Source organism: Battus philenor, unplaced genomic scaffold (assembly GCF_028537555.1).
Source record: "Battus philenor isolate CCGP_79_NKW_IND1 unplaced genomic scaffold, ilBatPhil1.0.hap1 SCAF_21, whole genome shotgun sequence".
NCBI lineage: Eukaryota > Metazoa > Arthropoda > Insecta > Lepidoptera > Papilionidae > Battus > Battus philenor.
The window spans coordinates 2,488,430-2,515,570 of NW_027181684.1; the positions used below are offsets into that span (position 1 = coordinate 2,488,430).

Consider the following 27,141-nt stretch of genomic DNA (forward strand, 5'->3'; position numbering starts at 1 on the left):
AGGTGTCTCTTAGGTATGGAGAGCATGAGAAAGCCTATTTTATGTCTTACGGGGAAATTCTGTACCCGTTCCACTTCATGGGCAACAACCCTCTTTCAGAGGACTTTTTACATTTTAACTGACTCTGATGTGTACAGGCCGACAAGAGTGATAAAATATCTCTAATATTTAAAAAGTAGATTAAGTGTGGTATAGGTGGTAAGAAAATAAGCGAGAATAAAAAAAATTGTTAAACAAATGATAAATATAATAAAGGCGAAAATGTTATATTTATATATAATTATATTATGTATTAGTCATTAGCATATTTCTGTGTGTATTTTAATGTGATTCTTTTCCTTCTCAAATTTATTTTTACTTTTTATTCTATTTCTTGTATTTTATGACATTATCTAGTTTCACCTACCTTATCAATTTATCTCTGCACCACCAAAACGCTTAAATAGCACAGAATGCTTTCAGCACTAAGTTCTCCGTTACACGAAATTATATAATTTTTGTTTAAATAAATAAATAAAACTTGGAAGACTTTGGAGGGTAGGTGTAGAAAGTGAGGCGATGTATAGAAAAAAAGTATGAAGGGAATGAAAGATTTTGAGAAGGAAAATACAGAAAAGATTGAAAGCGAAGAATAGAGATGAAAGATGAGTTATAAAATGTGTGTAAAATTACAATGTAAATAAAAACCCTATCCACTCATTATAGGCAGTGAACGAAAGAGCCTCAAAAACGAGGCCATAAAAAAACGTGTACAGGGCTGGCCTTTGAGAAAAAATTGGTGCATTGTGTTTACCTTACAAAACTACGGCATAAGTTTATTCCTGTTTTTTTTTAGCTTTTCCATCACTGCTTATGAGCAGTGAAATTGATAATTCTTATTATAAGTCTCCATGTTGCTCAATTGCGACTCCATCTAACCAGTAACTGCATCTTTTCTTCTATGATATATCTCTACTTGTCCCGATTTCTTTTTGGTAAGAAAAAAAAATACGTCTTTAGCATCTTTAATTCGAAGGCACAGGATTTTCCCTTTTCTTACATTCAAGATAACCTTTATAACTTGATTTTAATTTGCTTAAAATTCTGGCAGTAAATACTTTAAACAGATACTTTTTATAACACTACTTTGTTATGTAATTAAAGACATCCAGCGGATTGGCGAGGTGAATACCGGTATTCAGGACGCATAGCGGGTAGGGTAGATAGCAGGCTTTTAGGTTCTAGAGAAGAGACAACGGATCTTCAACTAAAACTACGCCTACATGCAAGGTTTGTGGTTTTATTAATGTCGTTAAAAGATTCTAGACGCAGGAGGTCTATGTTTAGAAATCAACGTCCAATGGATGTAAATATTATATGTTTGCTGGGTGTCAAAGGAATCTACAATCAAAAAACAAGATTAAAATTTAGGCTGCTACTAATCTAAACAGAAGTAATATAATAAAGTTCTCATTATGCCTCTTGAGAAACTGGTATTCGAAAGTAACGTACACAGAACAATGTAGTTCTTAAATAAAATAACAAATGTATATAACAATAAATAAAAGTAGAAAGGACAAGTTTAAAGATGAAGGAAAAACAGGAACGTCTCCAGTAAGGATTTATCACAGAAAGGATATGCGGTTTGAATTCGAAATAATTCGGGAAGATATAAGCCACGAGGGAGGACGTCAGAGTTTACGACTTTGTACGTTGTAAGAGCAAATAACCATCTGTGTTTAAACTAACTTTTGTTTTAAACTTTTCTCTTCAGAGTCGTGTCGTTCAAGTTTCGTGAAACTTTTGACATGGGTTTAAGCTATTTTGTAAACAATCCCGGAACACGCTGAATCGAAATTTTATTTACATTCAGCTTAATTTAATTTTTAATTAACTTACTAACCTCATAACCGTTTTATGAATAGAACAAAATTTGTAAATTCTTCTTTTATTAATACTGAAAGTGGCAGATATTATTGAAGTGTATTTTATTTCGTTAATACTGAAGAAGGAAGTTATTATTGAAGTGTATTTTCGATCATTTATACTGAAGAAGGCAAATATTATTAAAGTGTACTTTATTTCATTAATACTGAAAAAGGCATATATTATTGAAGTGTATTTTCTTTAAACAAGGATATTCGGATACGAACCAAAGTAACAGATATATTCCAGAGGATTTGTAAGTTTAAGCGGCATAGGGCAAGTTAAATAATAGGCTGTTGGTGCCTTGGGGTTGTGTAAGTGGAGAATATGATCCGAAAAACACAGCGTGAATGATAATGGGTACAAATGTAGCGAAATAATCACAGTTGTCAAAATGATTTCGCTTATCTGTCAATCCATTGTGGTCTACGCATGCGCAAAATGTAAGGACGCGCGGCGTATGATTTGTAGGCGGTTGTCAAAACCGCGTCTCGCGTCGAAAAATATTATGAAATTTAAAAATGGCGAACGGCGTCAAGCAACATATGTGTTAAATTTGTATTAAATTTTTAGTGCTGTGATGGAATGTGGAATTAAAGACTATCTTATATTAATTTTGAACCAAAGTTTAATATGTACAAATGAGTGGTGAAAGTTTTATGTAAAAATTATTTCATTCGCATGTCAAATAATTTATTACGGCGTTGGTGTGTCTGAAGTTGTAGGCAGATGACTTTTAAAATAAACTGTATATCTTTCATCCAAGGGTTTTAATTTTTGTGCTCCAGCTTGTTAGGTGGTATCTCTAACATTGCCTACGGAACCTGTTAAGCTCCACCACAGATCCATGATAATTTCAACCATTTCTATTAGAAACCTAAGACGAAGGCCAATCCCCAGTAGTGGAAATTTCTACAACTAGAATTATAATAATGGTAGTATATATTGTAAATAACTATTACTATTTTATTAAAACATTCTTAGTTAGATATTAATATAAAGAAACATTTTGTTAGTAACATAGTCTTTTTTATAACATTTGATTTAAATTACCTTAAACGAGAAACGTTTACATGAATAGCTTGTCTGTGGAGGAGGCCTGTGCCTTCCAGTGCGTGTATCGGCTGAGAAGAATAATAAGATACTATACAGGGATAAATAAACGCGTTTTACGAAAATTCTCGTACAATACATTTTCCTACAACGCTGAATTATTCTACCGTGTTATATGAAGGAGAACTAAATTGTCGCAATATCAAATATATAAATGTAATGTTAGATTATTAATAATGGTACTGTTTTATAATAATAAAGTATTTAATACATCTACAAAATATAATCTCTATGTATCTTGTAACAATATAAGTAAATAATAAATTAGTTTATATTTTAACATTTCCTTGGGTAATCATTACTTCAAAAGCGTAATTGTTATTTTATAATAACTAAAAAGGCCGACAAAGTCATTTAATTAACCCTTAAATGCATATTGTTGTTTTTAAACAACATACTAAAAACCAGAGATAAAATTGACCTTTTTTTTAATTTTTTGTTAAATTTGACAACTAGTTCTTATTTGTGAACTAATTTTGTACAATTTTTAATGTTAGCACTATCCAATATTTATAAGTATTGTAAAATAAGTTAATTTCAAATGTCACTTTGAAGAAAACTTTTCTAGTGGCGCGAAACTAAGTTTTGTAGCTGTGTTTGGACTGATAAAATATCATGTAAGTATATAATCTATATTTTTATTTGCTTGATTATATCTTCAATTACATGTTCACGTTGTAAAACATTGAAAATCACTTGATCCTACAGTCGAATAGGGCGAAATCTGGTATGTTGTAGGAAAACTACAATGCGCATTGCCTGCTAAATAAATGCATGTTTGGTGAAGGATTTTTCTTATGGTTTTAACCATGCCGCGATTACTAGAAAGCAAAATTACAAATTATTTAGAAACTCTTGAAGATTTAGAAGATGGTTCAGACGGGTGAGACTCCGAAGTAGAGGATGAAGGTTACTATTATCAAATCGCTCGAGATGTTCTTCGAGACCTTGAATATAGTGATGACAGTGAGAATGTCCAGCCTGATGAAGTGGATGCTGATCCTCTTCTCGTTATCGACAACGATGAAAATATGCCAGACCCTCCTATTTTGGAAGCAGAAGAAGCAGCACCCCAGAGTAAATCACAAGGGATTCCTAGACGACCTCTGGTTTGGCGTAAACGAAACCTTGTTACTGCTGAAGACAGCCTTATTTTTTGGGGAGAAACTCAGATAACAGAAGTATTGATCTCTTGTAACACGCCGTATGTTTTTTTTACATTTAATTTTACATCAGATCTAAAAAATAAAAATGTAGAACAAAGTAACTTATATGCAGCCCAGAAACAAATCTACTACTGCAAATGCGCTAAACGTGGTCGACCTAGTGGGAGCACTATACAAAGAGAACTTGTAATAAAGAAGTTCCGAGGACCAGCTCAAGCAATTCTTTTGAAAGACGTCAGATTGGATCAGCAATGTCATTGGGCAGTTTGTCTGGATAAGCAGCAGCAGGTGCAAATTCCGAAAATGTTCAGGCTTTACATTCAAAATGTGCCAAAAATGTCGTGTATCTTTATGTGATACGAAAAAAAAAGCAATTGTTTTTGTAAATATCACAATGAAGCATAAATAAATACTTCTCAAAAACAATATCCACTCTTATTTTACCCATACTTGCAAAATCTCAATGAATGCGCAATGTAGTTTATAAACAACATTCACATTATTGCAAAAAAAGTATAGTAAATTCATGTCTAGATTTTTTTAATGATTTTTCCTACGCTGTAATACATGTCTATTAACAAATATATTTTTTTCAAATGTGAAACAAAAATCGTCCATTTAAGGGTTAAAAGCTGAAAATAGAATGAAGCCGGAAAATTAAATTATTTCTTAATGTCACTTCCGTTCAGCTTAACGGATTTCTCGCATGACTTAACCGGCTTGTAAGTTATCCGGTTGTTGCTACTCTCGCACTACTACATACTACATAGGAGTATAAATACTACACTAAAGTAAATGTATTACTCTTCTCAACTTTTCACTGGTGGAAAACTTTAAACAGGTTATGCGTTTGTAGCGTTTAGCTGTTTCATATAATTCATTTATGCCTTAGTTACTTTAAGTTACACATTATAATTGATTTTAGATAAACAAGAGCAATGTGGGGCATATATTACATAAGGACTCGAGATTCTTTGCGATAAAATGTTTATAAATTTGTTATTCTTAGGTTGCCTTATATCGTATCTATAATAATATAAAATAAAAACTGTGATAAACAAGGTTTAACACCATCGGTTATTAATATAAAGGTTAAAGAAAGTTTTATACCCCTAATTTTTGCTATCAAACATTAAATAAATCATTTGTGGCACAAGATACGCATGTATATACCACAAAAAAATTTATATATGACCCACTAGAGAATTTATCGATTGATAAAATGTTACAAATGCGTTGTAAAAATTCGAAATACTCCTTATACTTAAATAATTATTATTTACTGTATCTTCCAAAGTGCATAGTGCTACCTGAAGTTACTGGCTTGTCGCTTCACAATACAATAAAATGTAACAACATAAATAAGAGTGATCACTTTATACAGGTTGATTGAAAATACAATTTAAGGTTATTTTTTACTTTTATTTTGGTTCGGAACTAACTTTGAAGCTAACATAACCTGTCCTGCCTTTTTTAGTCGTAATAATCACTACTGTGGATCGTGAATTATAAATGTGTGTCGCGTACCATCTTACGCAATCTGTTACGTAAGAAATATGTGAAATAAGTTTCGTATCATAGGTGATATCCATACTTTCAGTTTGAGCTCACTTTCCACCAGACGTCGACAAGCAGTGAGTTTTAAATAGGAATAAGGTCGAAAAAGTACTAAAAAACTAGTCAAAGCTAAATCAAATTAATATAATAATGTACCACGGTATACTAACAAAAATAAATTTAACTTTAACTTCTATAACCAATTATCCTGTTAAAAGTGTAAAAAATTTGAAAAGAAACCTAAGGTCCAATATATACTTTTTATTTTTATATTTTTAAGTTTGAAACAAACGAAATACAGTTTCAAATGGAAACTTCGGGAACACATGCGTCAGAAGTTAGCAAAATCTTCACAACAGTAGTTATTATTATTTATATTTATCTCCACGAAGTTTATGTATTATATATATATATATATATATATATATATAAGTATTGTTATTGTATCATTAATATGTATGTTCTATTTTATTTTAGTTTAAGCACCTGATAGACTGGTAGAGAACGCCTATGGCGTTAAGTCCGCCATTGTACTTTTTTCGGTATATAAAGAGTAAATAGATAAATACACTGAAGATATAACTTTTTGTCATTTAATGGATTCATTGTGCAAGCGACGGGTGTCGGCGCTCAGGGCTGAAGATTCGCAAAGCAACTTCGAATCCTTGTATTATAGTTCACATACACCGATGTTCTCTGCCTACAACTCACGATTCTGTACTTAAATACAATTTATTCTACCAATGATGCTTTAGAATCTACCGAAAATTAACATATATTCGCTCTTAAGCTATGTACTTCATGTTATAGGCAGATTTCGCTGTTGTACCTGAAAATATTCCTAGTTATTTATTTAAAAAAATTTAAAGTACTTGATCATCTTTTATGAGTGGTTTTTAAGTGTGTTGTTCCCCAGAGAACAGTTATTGAAAAGTAGAAGAAATGTCTTCGATTAGTCCTTGTTCATTCTTGCCTTAATTTACATAATATGTGTCTATCTTACGATATTATGTTTTAACAATTAAGCTACATGGTCATACCGACATGTTGTGCGACATGTGTTATTTAACAATCAAGTTTCAATTAAGTAAAATAAGTTCCTTCTTAGTTTAGTTTGTAAAATGTGACTTATTTATTTAAGTTTTCTGTATGTGGCATCCTTGACTTAATAACTCTTGTTAGTTAGATTCAGTAAGCAATTTTAAAAATAAATAAATAAATTAAACTAAAAATAGCTGATTATTTTGTAAATAATATTTAAAGTGGTAGCGGTGACGCCACATAGCGCCCAAAATTAACGACCGCGGAACTTTAAGGTTTTAACAACAAATTTTATCTAAACTTACTACATTAAAAACATTTTTAAAGCAACTTAATATGTAGTAGAGATGTAGTTTAATTAAAATTTAATTAAAAACTCGTTTGAACCGGTTCGATTGGACGACACCAACGCTATTGGAAAAAAGGTTGTAACGGTGAATTTTCGTTAATCATATGATACCTTACAATAAATTTCGCGTAGAGTGAACTTAATTACTATGAAAATATATTAAATCCGCTTCTTTATTCAGTATGCATGTTATTTTTTTATGTCTTAAATGAAAAAACTTTATCGTTGATTGATAAAACTAATGGAGAATTGCTACGGAATTGAACACGCGACTTTGCAAAAAACAGAAATATTTCGACTTAGATGTTTCGTAGAAAAAAAATGAGTATATTGTCAAACTGGATCTCTCTTAAAAGATACATGACTTTAAAATATTTCCATCATTAAATCATCCTTCCCTAGGTTTTATAGACAAATAACAAGGCCATGGTCTAAGTTTAGCCCGCTTAAAGTTCAAAACTTGTTACAGCACTTATCTAAGATACTCTGTGTAACTTACAGGTGGTAAGGAGATTTTAATAATAGATAATCACAAGAAATATTGCTATCAATTTATATTAAGATATACACACCAAATGATATCTATTTTGGGTATAGATACCACGCACACATAGTAAAAATAAAATAATAACAGAATTAATAAACAGCATTGTATCAAAATAGATTAAGTAGTGTAAGGTGAAGTAGACATAAAAGCCTTGAGCCATTCCATAATGGTGTGAAAAGAACGATGTAAAAATAAAGATTGGTTAACATAAATAATTAACAATAAAAATTAGTGTAGACTAGAATAGACTAATATTAATAATAATAATGTTAAGGAATTAGAGTACAGCCAAGAACCGGATAGATTGGGAATAAAAAAATAAAAAGAATAAATAATAACCTAAAGAAAAATGAAGGCTAAATGTTATTAACCCTATGTTATAAAGTCTCTGCCACTTAACGGTAGATGTGAGAAAGCGTGGGAAAAGAAAAAGCTATAACGACTGCCCATATGTAAACATTCAGAAAGATAAATCATAATGTTTTGTGCTATATCAATGGTATTCATCTTGTATATAAAAGTATCTATGGTGCTTTTACTGGAATATAAGGCTTGTGTTCAAGTTTTCTTCGGTGTAAGAAAACCTTCGTAAATTGCGGGGAATTCTACAATAGGTCTATTTTTAACATCATCAATTCAACTGTAGGATACCCACAGCTATAACCAACCCCCCTCCCCTGACCCCCTTAAATTTCCAATAAGACCGGATGGAAGCGGCCAGCATTTATCGTCTTTCGATGATTCCAACAGATCCGTCTGTAGACGTTTTAGCTAAACATCTTACACTGTGCTAGAACCTTAATATTTCGCTGCCATTAATTTTTAGGCGATATTTGGCCTAATCACTATCATTCAATTTAAATAATGTAAACAATATTATAAACTATTTTTATTTTATTTTTTTATTAATTTATCTTTAAATTGACTTACTGAATTATTGTAGAAACCAAAGTTATTACGCTAAAGGTACATACAGATAGCTTAAATAAACAAGTTACATTTTATATGATAACCTAAGAAGGAAATTCTTTTACTTAATTTCAAATCGTGTCTTAAGTAAAAACATGTAGGTAGAATGGTGTTATAAACTCACTTAATTGTTGAAATTACATTATAGTAGAATAGATAAATATGTGAATTAGTTATTGAGACTGGACTAATATTAGTAAAATTATAATTATTTATTATTAATAAGATTAAAAAGTATAAATAGTGATGCGCTTGCGACTTTTCTATTTCAAAGACTCAAAGACCACACAAATAATAAGACCAAGTATTACGTATTGGTAAATAAAATGACTAAAAACATATTTATAGTGAATTCGGGTACTGAAGGATTTATCTTTGTCTAGAGCGATCATTAGTTAATTTCTAGTACAAAATTCTGAAGGATCATTGTAAAAATAATTAAAATTTTGTTTAGGTAAATAGCGGTAGGTTTTAGGAAGGGAACGTAGGTAAAAGTACATGCCAATGTATTACAAGGATTTGAATTAATAAAATCGAATGCAGTTGCTACGCGAATCGACAGCTCCGAGCGCCAACACCCGTCACCCGCACAATATATCTATTAAACGATATGTAGTTAAATCTACAATGTATTTCGCGTATTTCTAACTCGACAATGTAAAAATAAAAAGTATTTATTAGCTCTTAGGTTATATTTGCTGTTATATAAATAAATATTATACACTTTCTACAGGATAATTGGTTATAGAAGTTAATTTATACGTAGATATTTATGTTTATATATATATACACATATATGTATAAATATATACTTATTTGATTTTTTCCTCTTATTTATTTTTGTTTATTTACTGTGTTACATTATTATAGTCATTTGATTTATCTTCTGATTAGATATTTTGTAGTTTTGTGACTTATTCCTAATTACTACTTATTCCACTTTCTAAAGGATAATGGGTAATAGAAATAAAGGCAACAATTAGAAATTTAAAAATAATAAATAACGTAATGATAGTATAGTATTTAATGGAATCAGGCGTTCCCTTGCGGAAGTCCATCCTAAGTAAGAAAAGGACCAATATTTAACCACTTCCGCACATGCAGCAGTAGTCGTGCAACAAAATGCACCGCCCGCCAGCCCGCTGATAAATGCGTATAGTATAGTAAGAACACGTCGGAGAAGAAGACACGTCGTGGGTAGATTACTACCAGATGATCCGATGACATAGTTCAGGAATCACTGAATGCGGGCAAGGCAGGACCAACTATGGTGGCGATCTTTGGGGTAGACCTTTGTCTTGCAATGGACTTCCATCAGCTGAAAAGGAAGAATAGAGTAAGAAAAAGCGTCTTTAAAATTAGGACTACTACATATTAAAATTGAGTGGAGTGGAAAGAGTCTATATATTCACTTACCTCGGTAGCGTAGTGTCAGATTCAGAAGGCACCGAAGAGAACAACGCTTCGAGAATCTCCAAGGGAAAAGTAGCCTTCGCACGGCTCCGCTCTCTATGGAAATCACAGAAACTAACTGGAAAGTTAAGCTTAAAATATTCCGGTCCAATATGAAAACCGTGTTGCTATATAGATGCGAGAATTGGAAGGTCACCAAAGATATCTCGCGTCCGCTCCAAGTCTTCGCTAAGAACTGTCTTCGACGTATTCTCGGTATATACTGGCCTGAGAAATTCTCCAATATAGATATCTGGAAGAGCTGCGGTAAGATACCGTTCGACCAGCACATCAAACGCCGCAAGTGGAACTAGAATAACACGTTCCGAACCTGATTACATATCGAGGCAAGCCTTAGAATGGAATCCTCAAGGGAAGCGAAGTCGTGGCCGCCCAATTAAACCTGGCGGCGGACGATCACTGTAGAAGTAAAGGCAGTTGGAATGACGTGGAGCGAAGTAAAGCGCGAGGCTCAAAATCGCTCGGGATGGCGACATACTGTGGACGCCCTCTGCCTCATTTTGAAGATATAAGAATGAATGAGCGCCAAAAGTTATTAGCTTGTCGCGTTCCAAAAGCTCATTTAATTATAAAGCTTCTAGCTGAGAAATTTTATCGTTCCTCGTTTTTCCCCTTTTCTTAATAATGTATCTATAGAGATACATCAGAATTAAAAAAAAATAGTGGCATCAATTTTAAACGCAAAGTAATCATTTGTATGTGAATGTTTAGGTAATTTCTTAATTTTCGAACGCTTGTTCAGTTTTTTTTTGTTGGCATCCTTGGGTCTTAAAAGTCAAGTGGTATGAATATTAATGTAATATTAAAAAAAAATCTGCCAAGTTAAGGGTTTAAGCTTTCACACATATTCCAATCACGTGATTTAAGAGAGCTAATAAAAAACTACTTTGTTTTATAAAAACTTACTTAAAATATGCAAAGGCTTCTGTCTGTGACTGTATACTACTCATTTATAATCCACCTACAGTGTTATTCAATTAAAGATTATTTCGAATTTAATCTCACAAACGTATTTCACATTTGTAATCTGTTTACTCGCCTAATTCCTATTTTGGTTTGCGGAGACCGTAGTTAGATAGTAGAGTTTCGTGGCAAAGGAATAAAATGTCGCCTGCGATATTATGTTCTAGAATTCTAGTATTATTTCTCAGGCGCGTCGGAGCATATTAATTTTGTGAATTTGGGTCACTTTACTACATATACAATTTATGTAATAATTTTGGAAGCAAGCGTAATATCTTACTAGTATTATTGTAACGTAATATTAATAATACCGGAATTGGAATTGACATATATGTTCTTCGCATTTCGTTAATTTAGTGTACTAGTCCCTGGGCTACCTCGGTGATGCTAGTATGTTAATTATTCGTGTTAAGGCTTCAAGTAGTTTAATGTATAGCCTAAATATCTCAATTTATTTTTAAAAGCAAATAGTCATTAATTTTAATATATAGTAACCTAAATTTTGAATACGATTTTTCTTCCTATATTATTATTACGTGATTTATTGAAACTACATGATTTTGAACATGATGTTCATAGTATGATTGACAGCAAATTAGCTAGAAAGTATTTAAAAGTTTACACACTTATAACAACTCACAAAACTTATAATACCATGTATGCATACCATGATACCACATTAGTAGCCAAGCCGACTTTTTTATATCAATTTGGACAAGGGATTGGGATAAGGGATTCTTACCAACTGAAACGCCTCGGTGGTCATCTTCGGTACCTTTGGAGAGGCCACCATATTTTCTAAGAAATGTGCAGCTGCCATTCAGTTCCTGTGCTCCAAGGCACCCTCGCTGCACCGCAAGAGCACGAGACCACTTCGCATTGCTAACCAATGGACGACAAAGGCCCCAAACTTAATCCCGTGAACCTGATGCCCTTTTAATCGCCTCTTATGACAGGGAATATTTTAGCCTAGTAAACTCGGTATAATGAGTTAATCGCCAACCAGCCTAGTGTTGCGATTATGATATATCCCCTGTAGATTTCTTTGGCTGCGGCCTATACCTTACAAAGGGCGTATATAGATGTGAAAGAATGTTTAGAAATTCTACATTTTTGACTCTAGATAATTTAATGGTGATTAAGATAAAGCTATTTTTATTAATTAATTTATGTATGTTAGATATAAACTTTATACGAATACATAGAGTCGCTCTTTAGTTATTCCACTACGGTATTCATCCAAAAATCCAGCTCAAAGCGATGTGATCATCCTATAATTACAAGTTTTAACACGACGTTGAATATTACATTTCTAATTGAGACCCCGCCTTTGAGAGCGGTACTAAATTCCATCTCGACCTTTTTTTTTTTTTGTTTTTCTTCGGGCAAAGCAATTTACAAACACGAGGCTATAAATAAACAGCATGCGTAATTGGGCTAAAAGTAATTTATTTTTTCTCTGTTTGTTTTACTTTTTTTAAATGTTATTGTTTATTTTTTATCTATATGTACCCCATATATATTTTAATATGCCTATATTTAGTTACTTCTTTCTAAGACCACTATTTGATTTATGGTTTTAGACCATAGACGTCCCTGCAAGCTATAGGCCTCCCTCAAATATATCTATGGTAGAATATACCGTAATCGCTATACTTTGCAGGCGGGTTGGCGATCGAAGTGAGGTATAACGGTAGATATAGGATGCTGTTATCCATCCTTTGGAAACTTGTTAGTGAGCAGTAGCAATCCTATTTAAGTAATGCACAATGTGTAAATTATTTAAAATTGTATCCCCGAGATCGAACTCGAGACCAACGGTCACATGTCTCAGTCCTCTACCACTGGACTAACACTGCTCTATTCGTCTTCTATATATAAAAATTATAAATTCATTCTAATCACATCGAAACAAATGAGCATTTAAAAGCGTATATACAATATATATAGATTTTTTTCTAGAATTTTTATTAGTCATCATAAATTTTCCTTACGATATTTTTGCAGGATATAGATTCTCTTTAGATTATCTCTTTTACTATGTTGAAACTATGTGACAAAAGTACAAAACGTGTATTGAAGTTAGATATAATGGCACACGTATATGACAGCACTCCTAATAACACTTAAGATGCCGGTTAGTTAATTACGCTCGGTGTTTGGATTTTTCTAATTTTATAGTGGAATAATAAGAAAAATTATACACACCAGTAATTTGTTTCGATTTCCCAGGATCTGACTTATGTAAATTTAAATTATAAAATAATTAGACGGTCAAACGGAGCCAAAAATAAACGATCAAAGAGCCGCATGTGGCTTGCGGGCCGTATTTTGGCTACCCCTGATCTATAATAATCCTACAGAGCACTTTTACCACTAAGGCGCTGTATAAGGTAAATGCGACCTTCATTTTATCAGGAAGAAGTTATAAATGTAATCAACAGTTGTCGGTTATTTTGTTAGACTTCTGAATAAACGAAATTATTGGTTCAATGACCTCCCAGCCCGTGGAAATGTCGGAGGTAATTTCCTATTGTTTTTCTTTCATCTGCCGAAACGAGCGGCGGTGTGTATTTTCTATTGAAGCCAACCCAAAATAACATATATAATTCATTCTTTACAGATTATGAGACCCCGAGAGGGGCCCTGGCTCACACAGGCGCTATGTTGTGGAGCCTGGGGGTTTTCCTTCTCACACAAATAGGTGTATGCCAATTTTTAACAGGTAATTTTAAAATTAAAACTTTATTTCATACAATAATATTTAATTTATATAACGAGAAATATATTAATTTTCCTGAAAACAATGTTAATGTTGATGTAAAAATAATTTTATATTTATTTGATTTATTATAGTAATGTATTTTTACAGGGCCTTTAATGATTTTATTCATTCTGTGGTATTTGAGGAGTGAGGCAAAGGAAGTGAGGCAATGAATGTACGGAAAATAGTATGGAAAAGAATGAAAAATAGAAAAGATAGATCTTAAGAAAATTTTATTTGAATTATTAGTATTTAAATCTAAATATTCAAAGATTATTCGTTATAAAATTAACTTTTAAATATACAAAGATTATAATTTTAAGTGTATCAATTGTTAAGAAGTAACCAATTTTTGGTTTCTAAACTCTTCTGAAAAGTTACATTTTGGCGGCGTTATTAGTTATATAACAAAGTACTTATGCATTAAAATACATAAATAAAAAATTAATTCATTATTAAAATACAGTATAAATATGTCCAGTGATAAAATATACATTTATAAATATATGTACATGTTTTCTGACTATAGAAGCCCACTCCAAAGCGTAGACCTCTAAAAATTTCAGTTTGTGAAACGAGTATTGCTAAATAATTTAGTTGAAATGGAGATCGCATACTGGCAGGTACTGTAAGATGCCCACAGCAAGGCCAATCTCCTCCAAAGATATCTATTGGCGGTATATAATAATCACCACGCTTGGCATTCGAGCTGGGGATCGTAGCGTCATATTATGATACACAGGGGGCGTTGCTGGGAACCTTCTGGAAATTTTTTTGTTAGCAATGGCAAACCTATGTAAATATTCCCCAAAAATACAAGATTAGATGTTCCAGGAACCGAACCAGAGACCTGCTGTGCCGTTATTAAGAATATAATTGAAAATGAAAGGGTAACAGGAGAAGAATATATTTATTTATTTAAAATGGGTAGTGGGCAGTAGGGCTGGTCTAATTTTGCACCGGAGCTCGGTACTCCCCTGTTGGTGGTGGTAGCCAGCCGCACGATCCTCCCAGGACTGGTCAGGCGGCAGCAAGTCCGCACAAAGATCCGCTGACCAATAGCACGCTCTCACGAACTCACGCCACTAGAGATGTACCGTTACCCGCTAAAGGTTGAAAAATTTTTTGCTGTATTGCGATTTATGAGATGTTTCTCGTGTTTATATTTTTTTGGTTAAAATTTTAACTAAGATTTATGGGACGTTAACTTACAACGTTACACTGCGTTTGCAAGTCTCCGTTCTCTACCACTGGATTACCAGTGCTAACATACATTGTATGTACAATATAAAGTATTTAATGAAGATCTCTCTACACAGATCCAACGACTACCGAAGATAACACTGTGACATCGTTTTACGCTTTAAGTACCGGCGTGGTGCCTGCGCCTGTTATGTTAAGGCTCGGGAACTCTACAATAGACAGCACGAAGTCCTTCAAAGTACCTCAACCCTCATCCGACAGTGTCACAGAACCTGATCGCACGCTGACTGTACAACCGCGAGTCGTACTTGAAATGGTACCTCACGTCGTATCAGCAAAGAACACATACTTCGACCACGACAGAAAATATGGACCTACCTTCGAGGATATTCCTAAAGGAAATGCAACAAAAATCACTGTACAGTTAGGCGAAGATGCATATTTAAACTGTAGGATTAGTCTTTTACAAGATAAAACGGTAAGATATAGTAATAAACCAGTTTTCATAATCTAAGCCAAAGAAAATCCACCTTCAAATAGATTTCCAATAGGAACGGCAGGAAGCCGCCCATATTCAACGACTTCAATAAGGCGGTGTGTTTACCTTGTTCGACTTGTTTATATTATCCGACCTTTTGTTTTATTATTAATTCTTGCTTTTGTTCCTAGCAAGGATCTGCTTTTCCACTTTTCTGTAGAACCTTAGAAATGTAGCATAATATCTGTCGTCGCTCATGAGGGAAGCGACACTCTCCTCTTCTACTTTCTTATAGAGTCTGTCTTAAAGAATCTTTAAAATCCATATTACGAACTGATTGTATTCATAACAGATTTTTCATTCACTATTTTTAACCACTTTCTTTGGTGAAGGTCGCTGGAGAATTTTTTTATATTAAGAGCTGTTTTAGTGTCTAAAGTAGTAAGCCGTATGTTTACTCTTAGGTGCAATTCCTTTTTGTTAATTTTTATTTTTTTAAAGATATATTTAGTAAACTTCAAATGTTGTGTCACCTATGAAGGAATACAATAGCATCATTATTGATAAGGAAACTTATTTTTAACTTAAGTATACTACTGGTGTACCTAAATAAATAGTAAAAGGTAACCATCATCAACCTTAGAACTTTACATCATTACATTATACTATTATATTATAAAAGTTTTTGTTTAAAGTGAAGACTAAACAGGATATCGTTTGCAAAATGACTTCACATTTATCTTACAACATTCTATTCTATACAAAACGTATTAGTAAGCGTATCTTAAAGCTATCTAACTTAGTTACCCTTGAGCAAAAGGGAAGCCTTTTTTTTAAATTTCAGGGCAGAAGATGCCATGCGAATCCATGTTAAATATATTGTTGTTTTATATTCAGCTGTACTTTATCATTTCCTGTTCGTGGATATGTTCTTGTCTTATAATAAATGAAATTTATTAAAAAAAAAACATATATTTCATGAAGATATTAGAGCATAAACATTTTCCTGTATTTCTCTTGTCAACTATCATATTTTATATTTAATTGCACACTTTTAAAATTAATTACAATGGAGTGCTGACAAAAGTGTATCACTTAGACATATATTTACTCTTATTGTTATGTTTGTTTTATATATGTGGACTGTGTATTTAACTTACTTTTACTTAACTAAACTTTTATTTAAAAGTCTTCAGGGATCATGTTAGAGTACATGAGCTACTCTCTTCTGCAGTACCAATTTAATATCTCATTGGTTATAATGGTTAACTAAATTATTTATTTATTTATATATCCATTTATTTATAAAACATACATGAAACTAAAACATAGCGTATTTTCACAATAACAATAAAAAAAAAACAAAAACAAAGTATGTCAAACCATTCTTTCTCATTTAAATTTAAATTCGAATGCCGAAGTTTGAATTTGGGACCGTCATCTAAGTTGTAGATACTCTTTGTAAGTATGTGAATACACCTTCTTCTATCACTCTTATCTATCATCTTCCTTGCGCTAATCGCATATATATTTTAACAACAGATTTTCACAACATTTACCCCGCTCTTACAATAAAAGTATTATCCTTATTGAAACAAAATATTAGCAGTAAAAATAATATATAAATAAAGACAGCAATAAAATAATTAAAGAGAATATTACTTTGTAGGTATCTTGGGTACGGCGCAGAGGCAAGGAAGAGTTACCTGAACTTCTGACAGTTGGTGCGGTGACGTATGCAGCTGACAATAGAGTGACTGTCGCAAAGCGATATCCAGGCAATTGGAGGCTACTCATAAAAGAGGTTAAACCTGATGATGAAGGGTTTTATGAATGCCAAATATCAACGCATCCGCCTAGAGTCAGCCGTATTTATTTACATGTTAATAGTAAGTTTTTATAACAATAATAAATTATCAATAAAGACATCATTAAAAAAATATTATATTCCTACCATCACATCAGTCGCAGGATATCTACTGTTGGAGATGGTCCTCTCCAATAGATGTGTTATTGAACCAGCTGGAAGCTGAAGTCACTGTACTCCGATGATTGTACCAAGGTCGACTGTCATTCAGTCTGTCAGTCAGTGTGAACATCCCACGCTGTCCTTCCCGCTGCGTGATCCCCACTTCCCAGCCCACTGCAAGGCATTGATCTCCCCCTAATTAATCTAGGGATGTAACAAAATAGTCACGAATGGCAGACGGGTTGTCAATCGCAATGTGATATTATGGTACGCAGAAGACACTGCCGCTCACGTTTTAGAAACTTGTTTGTGATTTATGGCAATCGTATATAATCAATGCACAAAGTGGGAATTTTATGAGATTGTATTTCACGAACCGAACTTGCGACCTACGATCGCATATGTTCTTCCTCTACCTTTGGGCTACTACTGCTATTAATTATTGTATTAGACCATTATATAATGTATTATATGTTATATGCATATATATATATATATATATATATATATATATATATATATATATATATATATATATATATATATATATATATAAATATTAAGAAGAAATTTAATTAAAATTTTATAAACATATTCACTTCGCTTTTTTAACACATTATTATGTTATTAATATAAACTAGTTATCCTGAAAAATTTTCTACTGTCTTAACTTATTGGCCTGTAACATTTCAGTAGAAAAAATAAATTTCTGCAGCATATATCTGGATGATCATTTTATTTATTTATATCATTCGAAATATGTTCATCAATTTTATTATCTTTAAATACTGACCCATGCAGCTGTTAAACGGCGCTATAAATTTGAAGAGCGCGAACAGTTAAATTAGCCATTATTCAATAGTCCATATATTCTGAAATTATAGTATTCACGAAATTTAAAGTTTTTAAACCATAATAATCTTTTATCGTATATTAAGTATGTTGTTAAACATACATCTATATATATATATATGTTGGTAAAGCACATTAAAGGCGTGAAATTGCGTACTAAGTTACGCTGTATATGTATATATATATATGTGTGTGTGTATGTAAGTGCGTATAATAATGTTATTTTTGTAAGTTTGTACACCCCAGACTGCCCACTCTTTCATGTCTCTTATCTCTATCCAAAGGTTGTCTGGTAGAGATCGCATCGAGCAATAAGACCGCCTCTTGTACCTGTGTATAAATTATGTCTTTTATTTTTACGTATTTTCTATGGTACACAATAAAGTGTAAATAAATAAAAACTAGAAATATGAAATAAAAATGAAATCTCTTAAGTTATACTTTAAGTTACATACCAATAGAAATACGGATTTTTTTAAATACATAGATAAATATCGCTATTTGTATCAGACACTCGTTTCAGCCCACAGATGCCCACTGCAAGGCATAGAACTCCCACAAAGATATCTATGAAGGGATGTACCATAATTGCCACGCTTCACAGTCATATTGGCGACCACAGTGTGATATTATGGTACGCAGAGGACGCTGCAGCTTATCCTACGATCTCTGATATAATTTAAGCACAAAATGTGAATTACATAACATTTTTGATTAACTTACCATCGCAAGTCTCAATTCTCTACCGCTGGGTATAATTTCCTGTAGAATATTAAAGCACAAAATATTAAATAGTGTTTTTAAAATTACGAATATAAAATCATATCGGCTCATACTTTAAAACTATATAAAAATATGAATTTAATACAAAACTATAATTCATACTATTATTTACGTGCAGTTATAAATTCATGTTGTTTTAAGAGAAATTGGTTTGCAATGTAATGTTGTTTTGTGATTAAATTAGCGCCACAAGTATGGGTAGTCGACGAGGCCGGGGCGCCACTTCTGGAGAAATATTACGAAGCGGAGTCAACCCTTGCCCTCGTGTGTCGAGCACGGCACGTCGACACGCCAGCGGTGCTGACCTGGATCCACGAAGGCAGGGCACTCAACGCTGACACAACTAGAGGCGGCATCAGGTGAGATCTTTTGTCGTTTTAAGAATACTTACGTTTTCATTTCAGTTGTTTAGCATGCCTTATTTTAGCTACAACTCTAAAATATTTGATACAAACAAGTAACTTAAATTGTATTACGAAAGAAGAAAACTACATAATTACGAGTTAATTTTTTTTTTGTATTTTTTACTTATTGAAAAAAATTAAAAACTATATATACATGACAAGTTTCCACCTATAGCACCATTTACAACAGTGTTTCCCAACGTTGGGACCACGCTTCTTAGGGGGCAATTCCAAAGTGGACTCAACACGAGTGTAATCCTTTCGCTTTTATATAAAAAATATGTATGTTACATAGGTGGGTATAAGAATTATAGAAAGGCTATGGTGGGTAACATAAAAGGTTGAAAAATATTGGTTTAGATTGTTTTTTTACAGGCTAACACAAACAATGTTGTGATACATGACAAACAAATACATAACTTATTGTATGCTATAATATTATTTATTTAATAATATACTTTTAAATTTAAATTAAAAACTATTGTGCGTCTAAGATATCTTGTGGAACTTCATTATTAATGCATACACCCAAACTCATGAAAGATTAATAATTTTATAAAGATTAAGTTTAGTCATTACAGATTTACTATTATTTATTTATTTATTTTAAGTTCTTATAAAACTTATGTATAACGGCGAACTTAATACTGAAACTTAATACTTTAACTAACTTAATAGTTTAGGCGGTGCAGAAATAAAATAATGAAGGTAGGTCAAACAAGTGAATATCATATTATAAAAGAGAAAAAATATAAAACGAAAAGGAAATTAATCACGAAGATAAAAAAAATTCCTTGTATAAATATATTTATGGTACTACTAACAATAATTATATAAACATTCCATAATACTTATTTAAATATCTACAATAATCTAAATATAAGACATAATAATAATTAAATATATTTATATTATGTTATAATAAATAAATGATATGTATTATTTATTATACGTAGTTTTTTATATATGATACCTTTGAACAAAGTATAAAAAAGTTTCTACTCTTACAAAGAATAATTTAACATGAAACTTCTTATGACAGAACTGTGGTTTGTAAGCAAGACAAATATCACCCCTTTTTATAGAGTATCAGGTAACGAAGGCTGTGTATTCGTTTTCGTTTAATAGTTAAATTGAGATTTTTGAGCGAATAAAAACGCTTCCGAAATAGACCCGAAAGTCTTGCTAGCTATTGGTTTTATAATACGAATATGAATTTAATAAATTTAGATTTGTCATCGGTTTAACCTAGATATAATTGTGTTCTTTTTTACTTTGTATAATGTATAAATTTGTATAAATATAGCTTGTTTAATTACAAATAATGTAATAAGTGATTATAAGTTTTTATCCATTTTAAATATGATTAATAGAGGGTGATTGATTATTAGTGTAAAATATTTAATTGGATAAATATATCACGCTGTATTTTACTACCATTTTTTAAAATCATTTTCAGAAATAATAAATGACGGTTAGAAAAATCATTTTTTTAAATCACTGCCATATCACATTGTTGAGTCAAAAATCATTTGCCTGTCTCATGCCAATAAAAAAAATATTAAATGTAACATATTTCAGAGTGATTACTTTACACATTTTGGATATAGGGATAAAGGCTTTGCAGCGTTTACTAACAAATAAGCTTTCACACCGATCAATATATAACATGCATCGGAAACATTACCTAAATTTCAGTAACATAACTGAAACTATATACCTCAATGTTTTTATTATAATACGTTAATTTGTTTTGTTCGTGTATGTTTATTTATGAATATTTGTATTTATAAATACACATATAAATAAGGTGAAAGACAGCTCAAAGAATTGTTTGTCTAAAGTGGCAGTTCGCATTGCACAACAATATATTTATGTGTGTGTATTATATACATGTATATAATACATAAAATACCACCTATTTATATGTATGACTTTTATATTACGTACACAGATTTAATCCAATACCCAGATTCCGAAATGCAAATGTTTAATGATGGTTGATATAACATCAAAATATTATAACAAAACATGAACAGTATGTTGCAACAATTGCGTTAAGGAGGATTTCTTGTACATAGAACATAAGGGCCTCAAGTTCTATAATTAAATATACAGCTACTAATTTTTTGCAGTATTTAAATTATTCTTGTTATTTTTGTTGATTAAGAAGTTTTTTAAATAATATTAAATAATTAATGTACTCTTATTTTTATGTATCGAAGCGTGAAGACGGAACAGGTGCCCGGCGGAGCGGACAGCCTTCTGCGATTGGCGCGTGTGAACGGCAGCGACGCAGGCAACTACACGTGCGCCGTGCGCGGTGCCCGCCCGCACACTGTCGCTGTTCATGTTCTTAACGGTACAAATTTTCAAATTTAGAACACACACACATACGTACACATATACTAGGTATTAGTTCTCAAACCTAAAAGTTTATGGGTCCATATGCACCATAAAATATTGCAATGTATACAAACCTTGTTATTATACTTCTCCATCGTTCTCTTGGGATCCGTGAGATAAAATGTTAAACTGGTAAGTCGTAGAGAAAGAGATAGATAGCACAAGTCGAGATCTCCTCTCTCAGAGTCTTTTGCGCCATGTCATACTTTAGAGTGTATGTAGAAGCGTGCTAAAATAAGTTCAACGACTATTCTATACAGCGACATGTAATACAAAAATCTTCGTAGCTTCATCTCTACACAACTAAAACTCATATATCATTTGTAATATGACTATGACTGCCCGAAACAAGGAAAAATATTTTTACATATTTCAAACAAATAATGTGTTTGTTTGTTTATGTGTATATGTATGTATGTATATATTTGTGTGTAGTAATGTATTTGTATGTTTGTGCACCCTAACCTACTCCCTCTCTTTCAAATCTATCATCTCCATCCAAAGGTTGTCTGGTATGGTCTCATGCGATAAGACTATCTTTTGTATCTTGTATATGAGTTGCTTATTTTTTTATTGTTATTATCTATGGTGTACAAATAAGTGAAAATAAAATATAATATAAAACAATATAAACTGTAATATAAAAACGACCCGTGATACAACTAACAATAAACTGTAAATTTATTGAACAGCAAATTTCGTGAACGATTATTTTCATGAAACTCAGATTTTATTTGGATCGTAGAATTTAACCCTTAAATGCATGGCTTTTATTTATACTTTAAAACAATATTTATCCTGCTGATAAGTACACTAAAATGCAGTGAAAAATAGAAAAACAATATGTATATAATATTTTTTCTACTTATTTTATAAAAACCTTAAGTTGTAGATATACACAATGTACACTGTGCATTTACTTTTAAGTGTAGTACTCATTTTACGTTTAAGTAGTATTTTGTAGTTTTACATCATCATGCATTTAAGGGTTAACTGTAGCGGATTATTTTCGCTAGAATAATCAAATGGAGACAGACCCTAAAGTCATAATGTGTGTAACAGAAAAAAAAACGGTAATTTTCCCAAATATGATTGTGAATTGTAACGAAATAAAACATCATTCAAATGTCGTAGTGAAACATTTGTTCAATATTTTTCATAATATCCAAATAATACTTTTAAATTCTTTGATCATTTAATGATAAACCTTTCCAATTTACAGTAATCACTCCTTCTCATGATATATATGAGAAGAATTCCAGAACAGAACAGATCAAAAGAAAATAGAAACAAATGAGTCCCATAATAGCTACCTTCAATTTAAAGCTAGAAAAGATTCTATATTTAGAATCCTTCAAGCTTCTAATTGAAAAACTATTGTTTCATTATTATTTACATCCTTTCTCATTATCATAATTTTAGCTATAGGAAGTTTATATCAGGATATAGACTTCCTCGTAGATTTTTGTATCCTTAATACAAAACAAGTCATTTACATGATTTATTATCATCACCTTTAAAAATTCTTCACAATTTAATATTATTTATAAATGATTTTATATAAAGAACTTGTGGGAGCTTGTAGGATATTCCACAGAAATATAATTCTTTATACATATCGGGTGTAAGAAAGCGCTCTACAATCGACTTGTAATTGGCTGATGATTTATTATTTGAAAATAGTTTTATTAGTTTTAAATCGATATAAATATGAACTAAGCTTGGCACTTCTTATTATTATCTTCAAGATATAGCGACTTTAGATAGAATTCCACAACTTTTTTAGATTTATATTTTATGTTAATTTGATCTGAAAAAAAAAAATGCTTATTAAAAAATCCTTTACCGCAATATGACACGGTATGCGCTCAAATTGAGTTTCTTGCGGGCAGGCTTAGCGCTGCAAGTCGTGCCGTTGATAAGATAAAACCTTGTTAATACTACTCACATAGTGTATTATATTTATTTCCACAGAATTATGTCATGTAGATTAAGGCTTTGGGGTAGAGGTGTATATATTTGTTTTGCAGAAGCCATCTGAGCAACTAACGGCTTAGGGCCGCAGATCTATTTGAGAAAACCGTTTAAAGAAATCACAATATATTTACGATAATATTTTGTACGTTTACAACAATTACAAGAAATAAAAAATAACAGACGTCCTAATATTATCAAGGCACTGAAAACTGGCTCTACCAAAATTTCGAATAAAAATCTCCAAATCAGTTGTAATAAATGAAATTTTTTGAATAAAATGTCGCAAGACATTATTGGACCACCATTTATAAAATTGAAAACGTATATTTTAAATTAATTGATGAAAAAAGCATATTATTCAATAAACGAATATTTGAACGACTAGAATCCTTGGCAGTGATTACGCCTGATTTCTTTGATTTCATTTAGGCTATATTTTATAAAGTGTATATGTAAAAATCTGTGCAGATAAATTATTAAAAGATGTGTTGTTGTTTAGTTTCTTCCTGCTTCTTTTCTACACCTATAACACCTTGCGAAGCAGAGGAGAGTAAAAATAAATATGATTTACAAAAATATTTGACTATCATTAAGAGTCCTGTTAAAAGTTCATTTATTTAATAAATGAATTTTAACTTATCTTTATCTGTATTGTGAATACGCCTACTTCTGGTACATAAAACAGTGTATTACTTATACCACAATTTGCCTAACTTATGCTTTACCAAAACAGAGTATACGATATTACAGTAGTATATAGAATTTAAAAGGAATTCGCACGCAATCCTTACCTAGTGACCTTTACAAATACTTGGCATGCCAATTTCCTATGACGTCACTGGTTTAACAATTCACATGGAACCAACATACCTCTACAAACTGCATATCAAGCCTGTAGTATTCCTATAAATAAATTTAAAATTATAAATAGTCCACCAGGAAGTTATTTGTAGCATTCATAAAAGAAAGCCTTGTATCGACAGCTAAAATACTTTTTAAATAGTTCTATATTTGAATTCAAAAACGGAATTCAAAAATTTGAATTTGGACTGCTGCCACTATATTTGAGTTAATTTTAGGGAAGAAATACATACACAGGTACACTTATACCTGCTATACGAGTAAGCATAGTACCAAATATTTATTAAAATATTTTATAAAATATTTTCACTTATTTTTATTTAATTTAGAGGCACCAGATCTTTATAAATGATTACATAGGTTACTAAGATTTGACTATATCGAGTTGACAGATCTTTCTATGTGTAATATTAGGAGGTCTTTAAAATAAAAATCGCACAGCGTCACAATAAATATAATGTCTATTGCAAAGAAAGAAAGGTCTTTGTTCTAGCAAACAATCACTTCCAGTGTATTACTTTTTAACTTAGATTAGAGCTACCAGAGCTACTAATAACTAAAGATAACTTGAATAAGCGCTTAGCACGCTGTAATGCAGATATTAAGCTGACTTTGTTCAGAGCCTACTGCCAAAGCATCTACACGTGGCAACTTTGGACGAATTATACGAAGGCATCGTACAATGTACTTCGAGTACAGTATAATGATACTTTTCATATAATTATGGAAAAACTAGATACTGCAGCGCCAAGGGCATGTTTGCGGACGCCAGGGTTCTCGATTACTACGCACTCTTACGATGTCGAGAAGCTAGCGCGTGGAACAGGCTGTGTAACAGTAGTAATGACATTTTAACTGTAGTTGCGAGTGATGTGAACGAAAGTCCTTTCTTTCTGCTTTCTTTCTGCTTTCTTTCTGCTTTCTTTCTTTCCACTGGATACAACTACACAGGAGTGTAAATGGCAAATAATCACGACTTCATGTTATTTATTTATTTAATTATGTAGTTGTATTTAGTTTTAACTAGACCTATTTTTATTTTAATTATAATTATAATTGTGATAATAATATGGATCACAATTGTATCATAAATATGAAAAGCTTCCTAAAATTAAGACAACTTAAATTTAATTAATAACAACGAGTCCTTATGTCAATTTAATAGTATATATGTACTGGGCATATGCTTTTACAAGAGGGTTCCAGAAAATGTACAGATATCTTCCATTGATAGATTTAAAAAGTTTCGAAAAGCTTTTAGTGGCTGTTTTTTTTTTGGTTACTAAACTGTAAATAACTTAAACCATTAACAACGTTAGATAACGTTTTGGAACACTCTAGATGGATTTACCATCTCCAACGTAAAATATTAGACATTGTGATATAGAAACATTGAAGAAAATTAAAATAATTGGACATTAAATTGACATTTGGAAAATTAAATGAAGAAAAATTTTTGAGGATAATGGTGAGATGGGTGATAAATGATGTGTGAATGTAATGTTTGTAAATACTTTAAAAATGATAGATAATGTTCAGGATGGAAGAAGGATAGAAAGAGGGAAATTGTGAAGGAAGAGACAGAGATGGTGAAAATAAAAAAGTTTAATGAAAAAGTAATAATTGTAAAATATATGCTTGTTCCAAAAATGTAATACAGGAACGAGGGACCCCTAATAATTAGGCCGTAAAACGCAAGAAATTTATTTTTTTATATTTAATGTATCTTGACATCTTTACGATCATAATTTTATAAAAACGACATAGTTTTATCAATAAATAAATAATTCCGTTAAAATTCAAGCAAGAACAGATGTAATCTGTCGTATGTTGAAAATTAATAAGTTTTTGTCAAAATTTAACAATCAGAATCATAATGCTGGAATAAATACTTCTTTGTATTACTATGAAAATATCTAGTATATTTTTCACTAATATCAAACTTTGTTCCAGAAGAAAGCCTAGCCGAGCTTCACGCAGGAAGCAGCCCGTTCAAGCCGTCACTAGAAAGCGTTGTCAGCTTGGCAACGTTCATAATTCTCTTAAACAAATCAATGTTAAACAAAGCAGTGATCCTCCCGATGATCGCGCTACATATGTGCAAACTGAACACTTTAATCTCAGTGATAGTTCGCATAGTTCTTTTACTGCCTACGTGATAAACACATCCTGTATATATACAATGTTTAAATGCGATTTTAAATATACATTACTATTATAAATAGTTACGCGATAATAAAAATTAATATTGACGATAATGCGTTTTATTTACACAAGTGGTTAATCTATTTATTTATAATACGAACAGCTTAACAGGCTAAGTGATATGTTATATAATTGTCAAAAGCTCCCCAGTTAAAA

At 31.6% G+C, this 27,141-nt stretch overlaps 1 protein-coding gene across 1 annotated transcript; it reads left to right on the plus strand.

Moving 5' to 3' along the window:
* The first annotated feature begins 3,827 nt into the window (after positions 1–3,827).
* On the plus strand, positions 3,828–26,939 carry LOC137923459 (zwei Ig domain protein zig-8-like). The gene is made up of 7 exons (XM_068766718.1): positions 3,828–3,901; positions 3,977–4,095; positions 15,167–15,528; positions 17,198–17,417; positions 19,317–19,491; positions 21,762–21,898; positions 26,734–26,939. The coding sequence occupies exons 1-7, from the start codon at positions 3,828–3,830 to the stop codon at positions 26,937–26,939; spliced, it is 1,293 nt and encodes a 430-aa protein (XP_068622819.1).
* Positions 26,940–27,141: the final 202 nt, after the last annotated feature.

Bases quoted from the DNA above. Each gene is read 5' to 3' on its own strand.
- LOC137923459 (XM_068766718.1), top strand. From the start codon at position 3,828: ATGCCGCGATTACTAGAAAGCAAAATTACAAATTATTTAGAAACTCTT. The intron at 3,902-3,976 runs GTGAGACTCCGA...CCTTGAATATAG, and splicing joins TTAGAAGATGGTTCAGACGG to TGATGACAGTGAGAATGTCC. The intron at 4,096-15,166 runs GTAAATCACAAG...CTCTCTACACAG, and splicing joins AGAAGAAGCAGCACCCCAGA to ATCCAACGACTACCGAAGAT.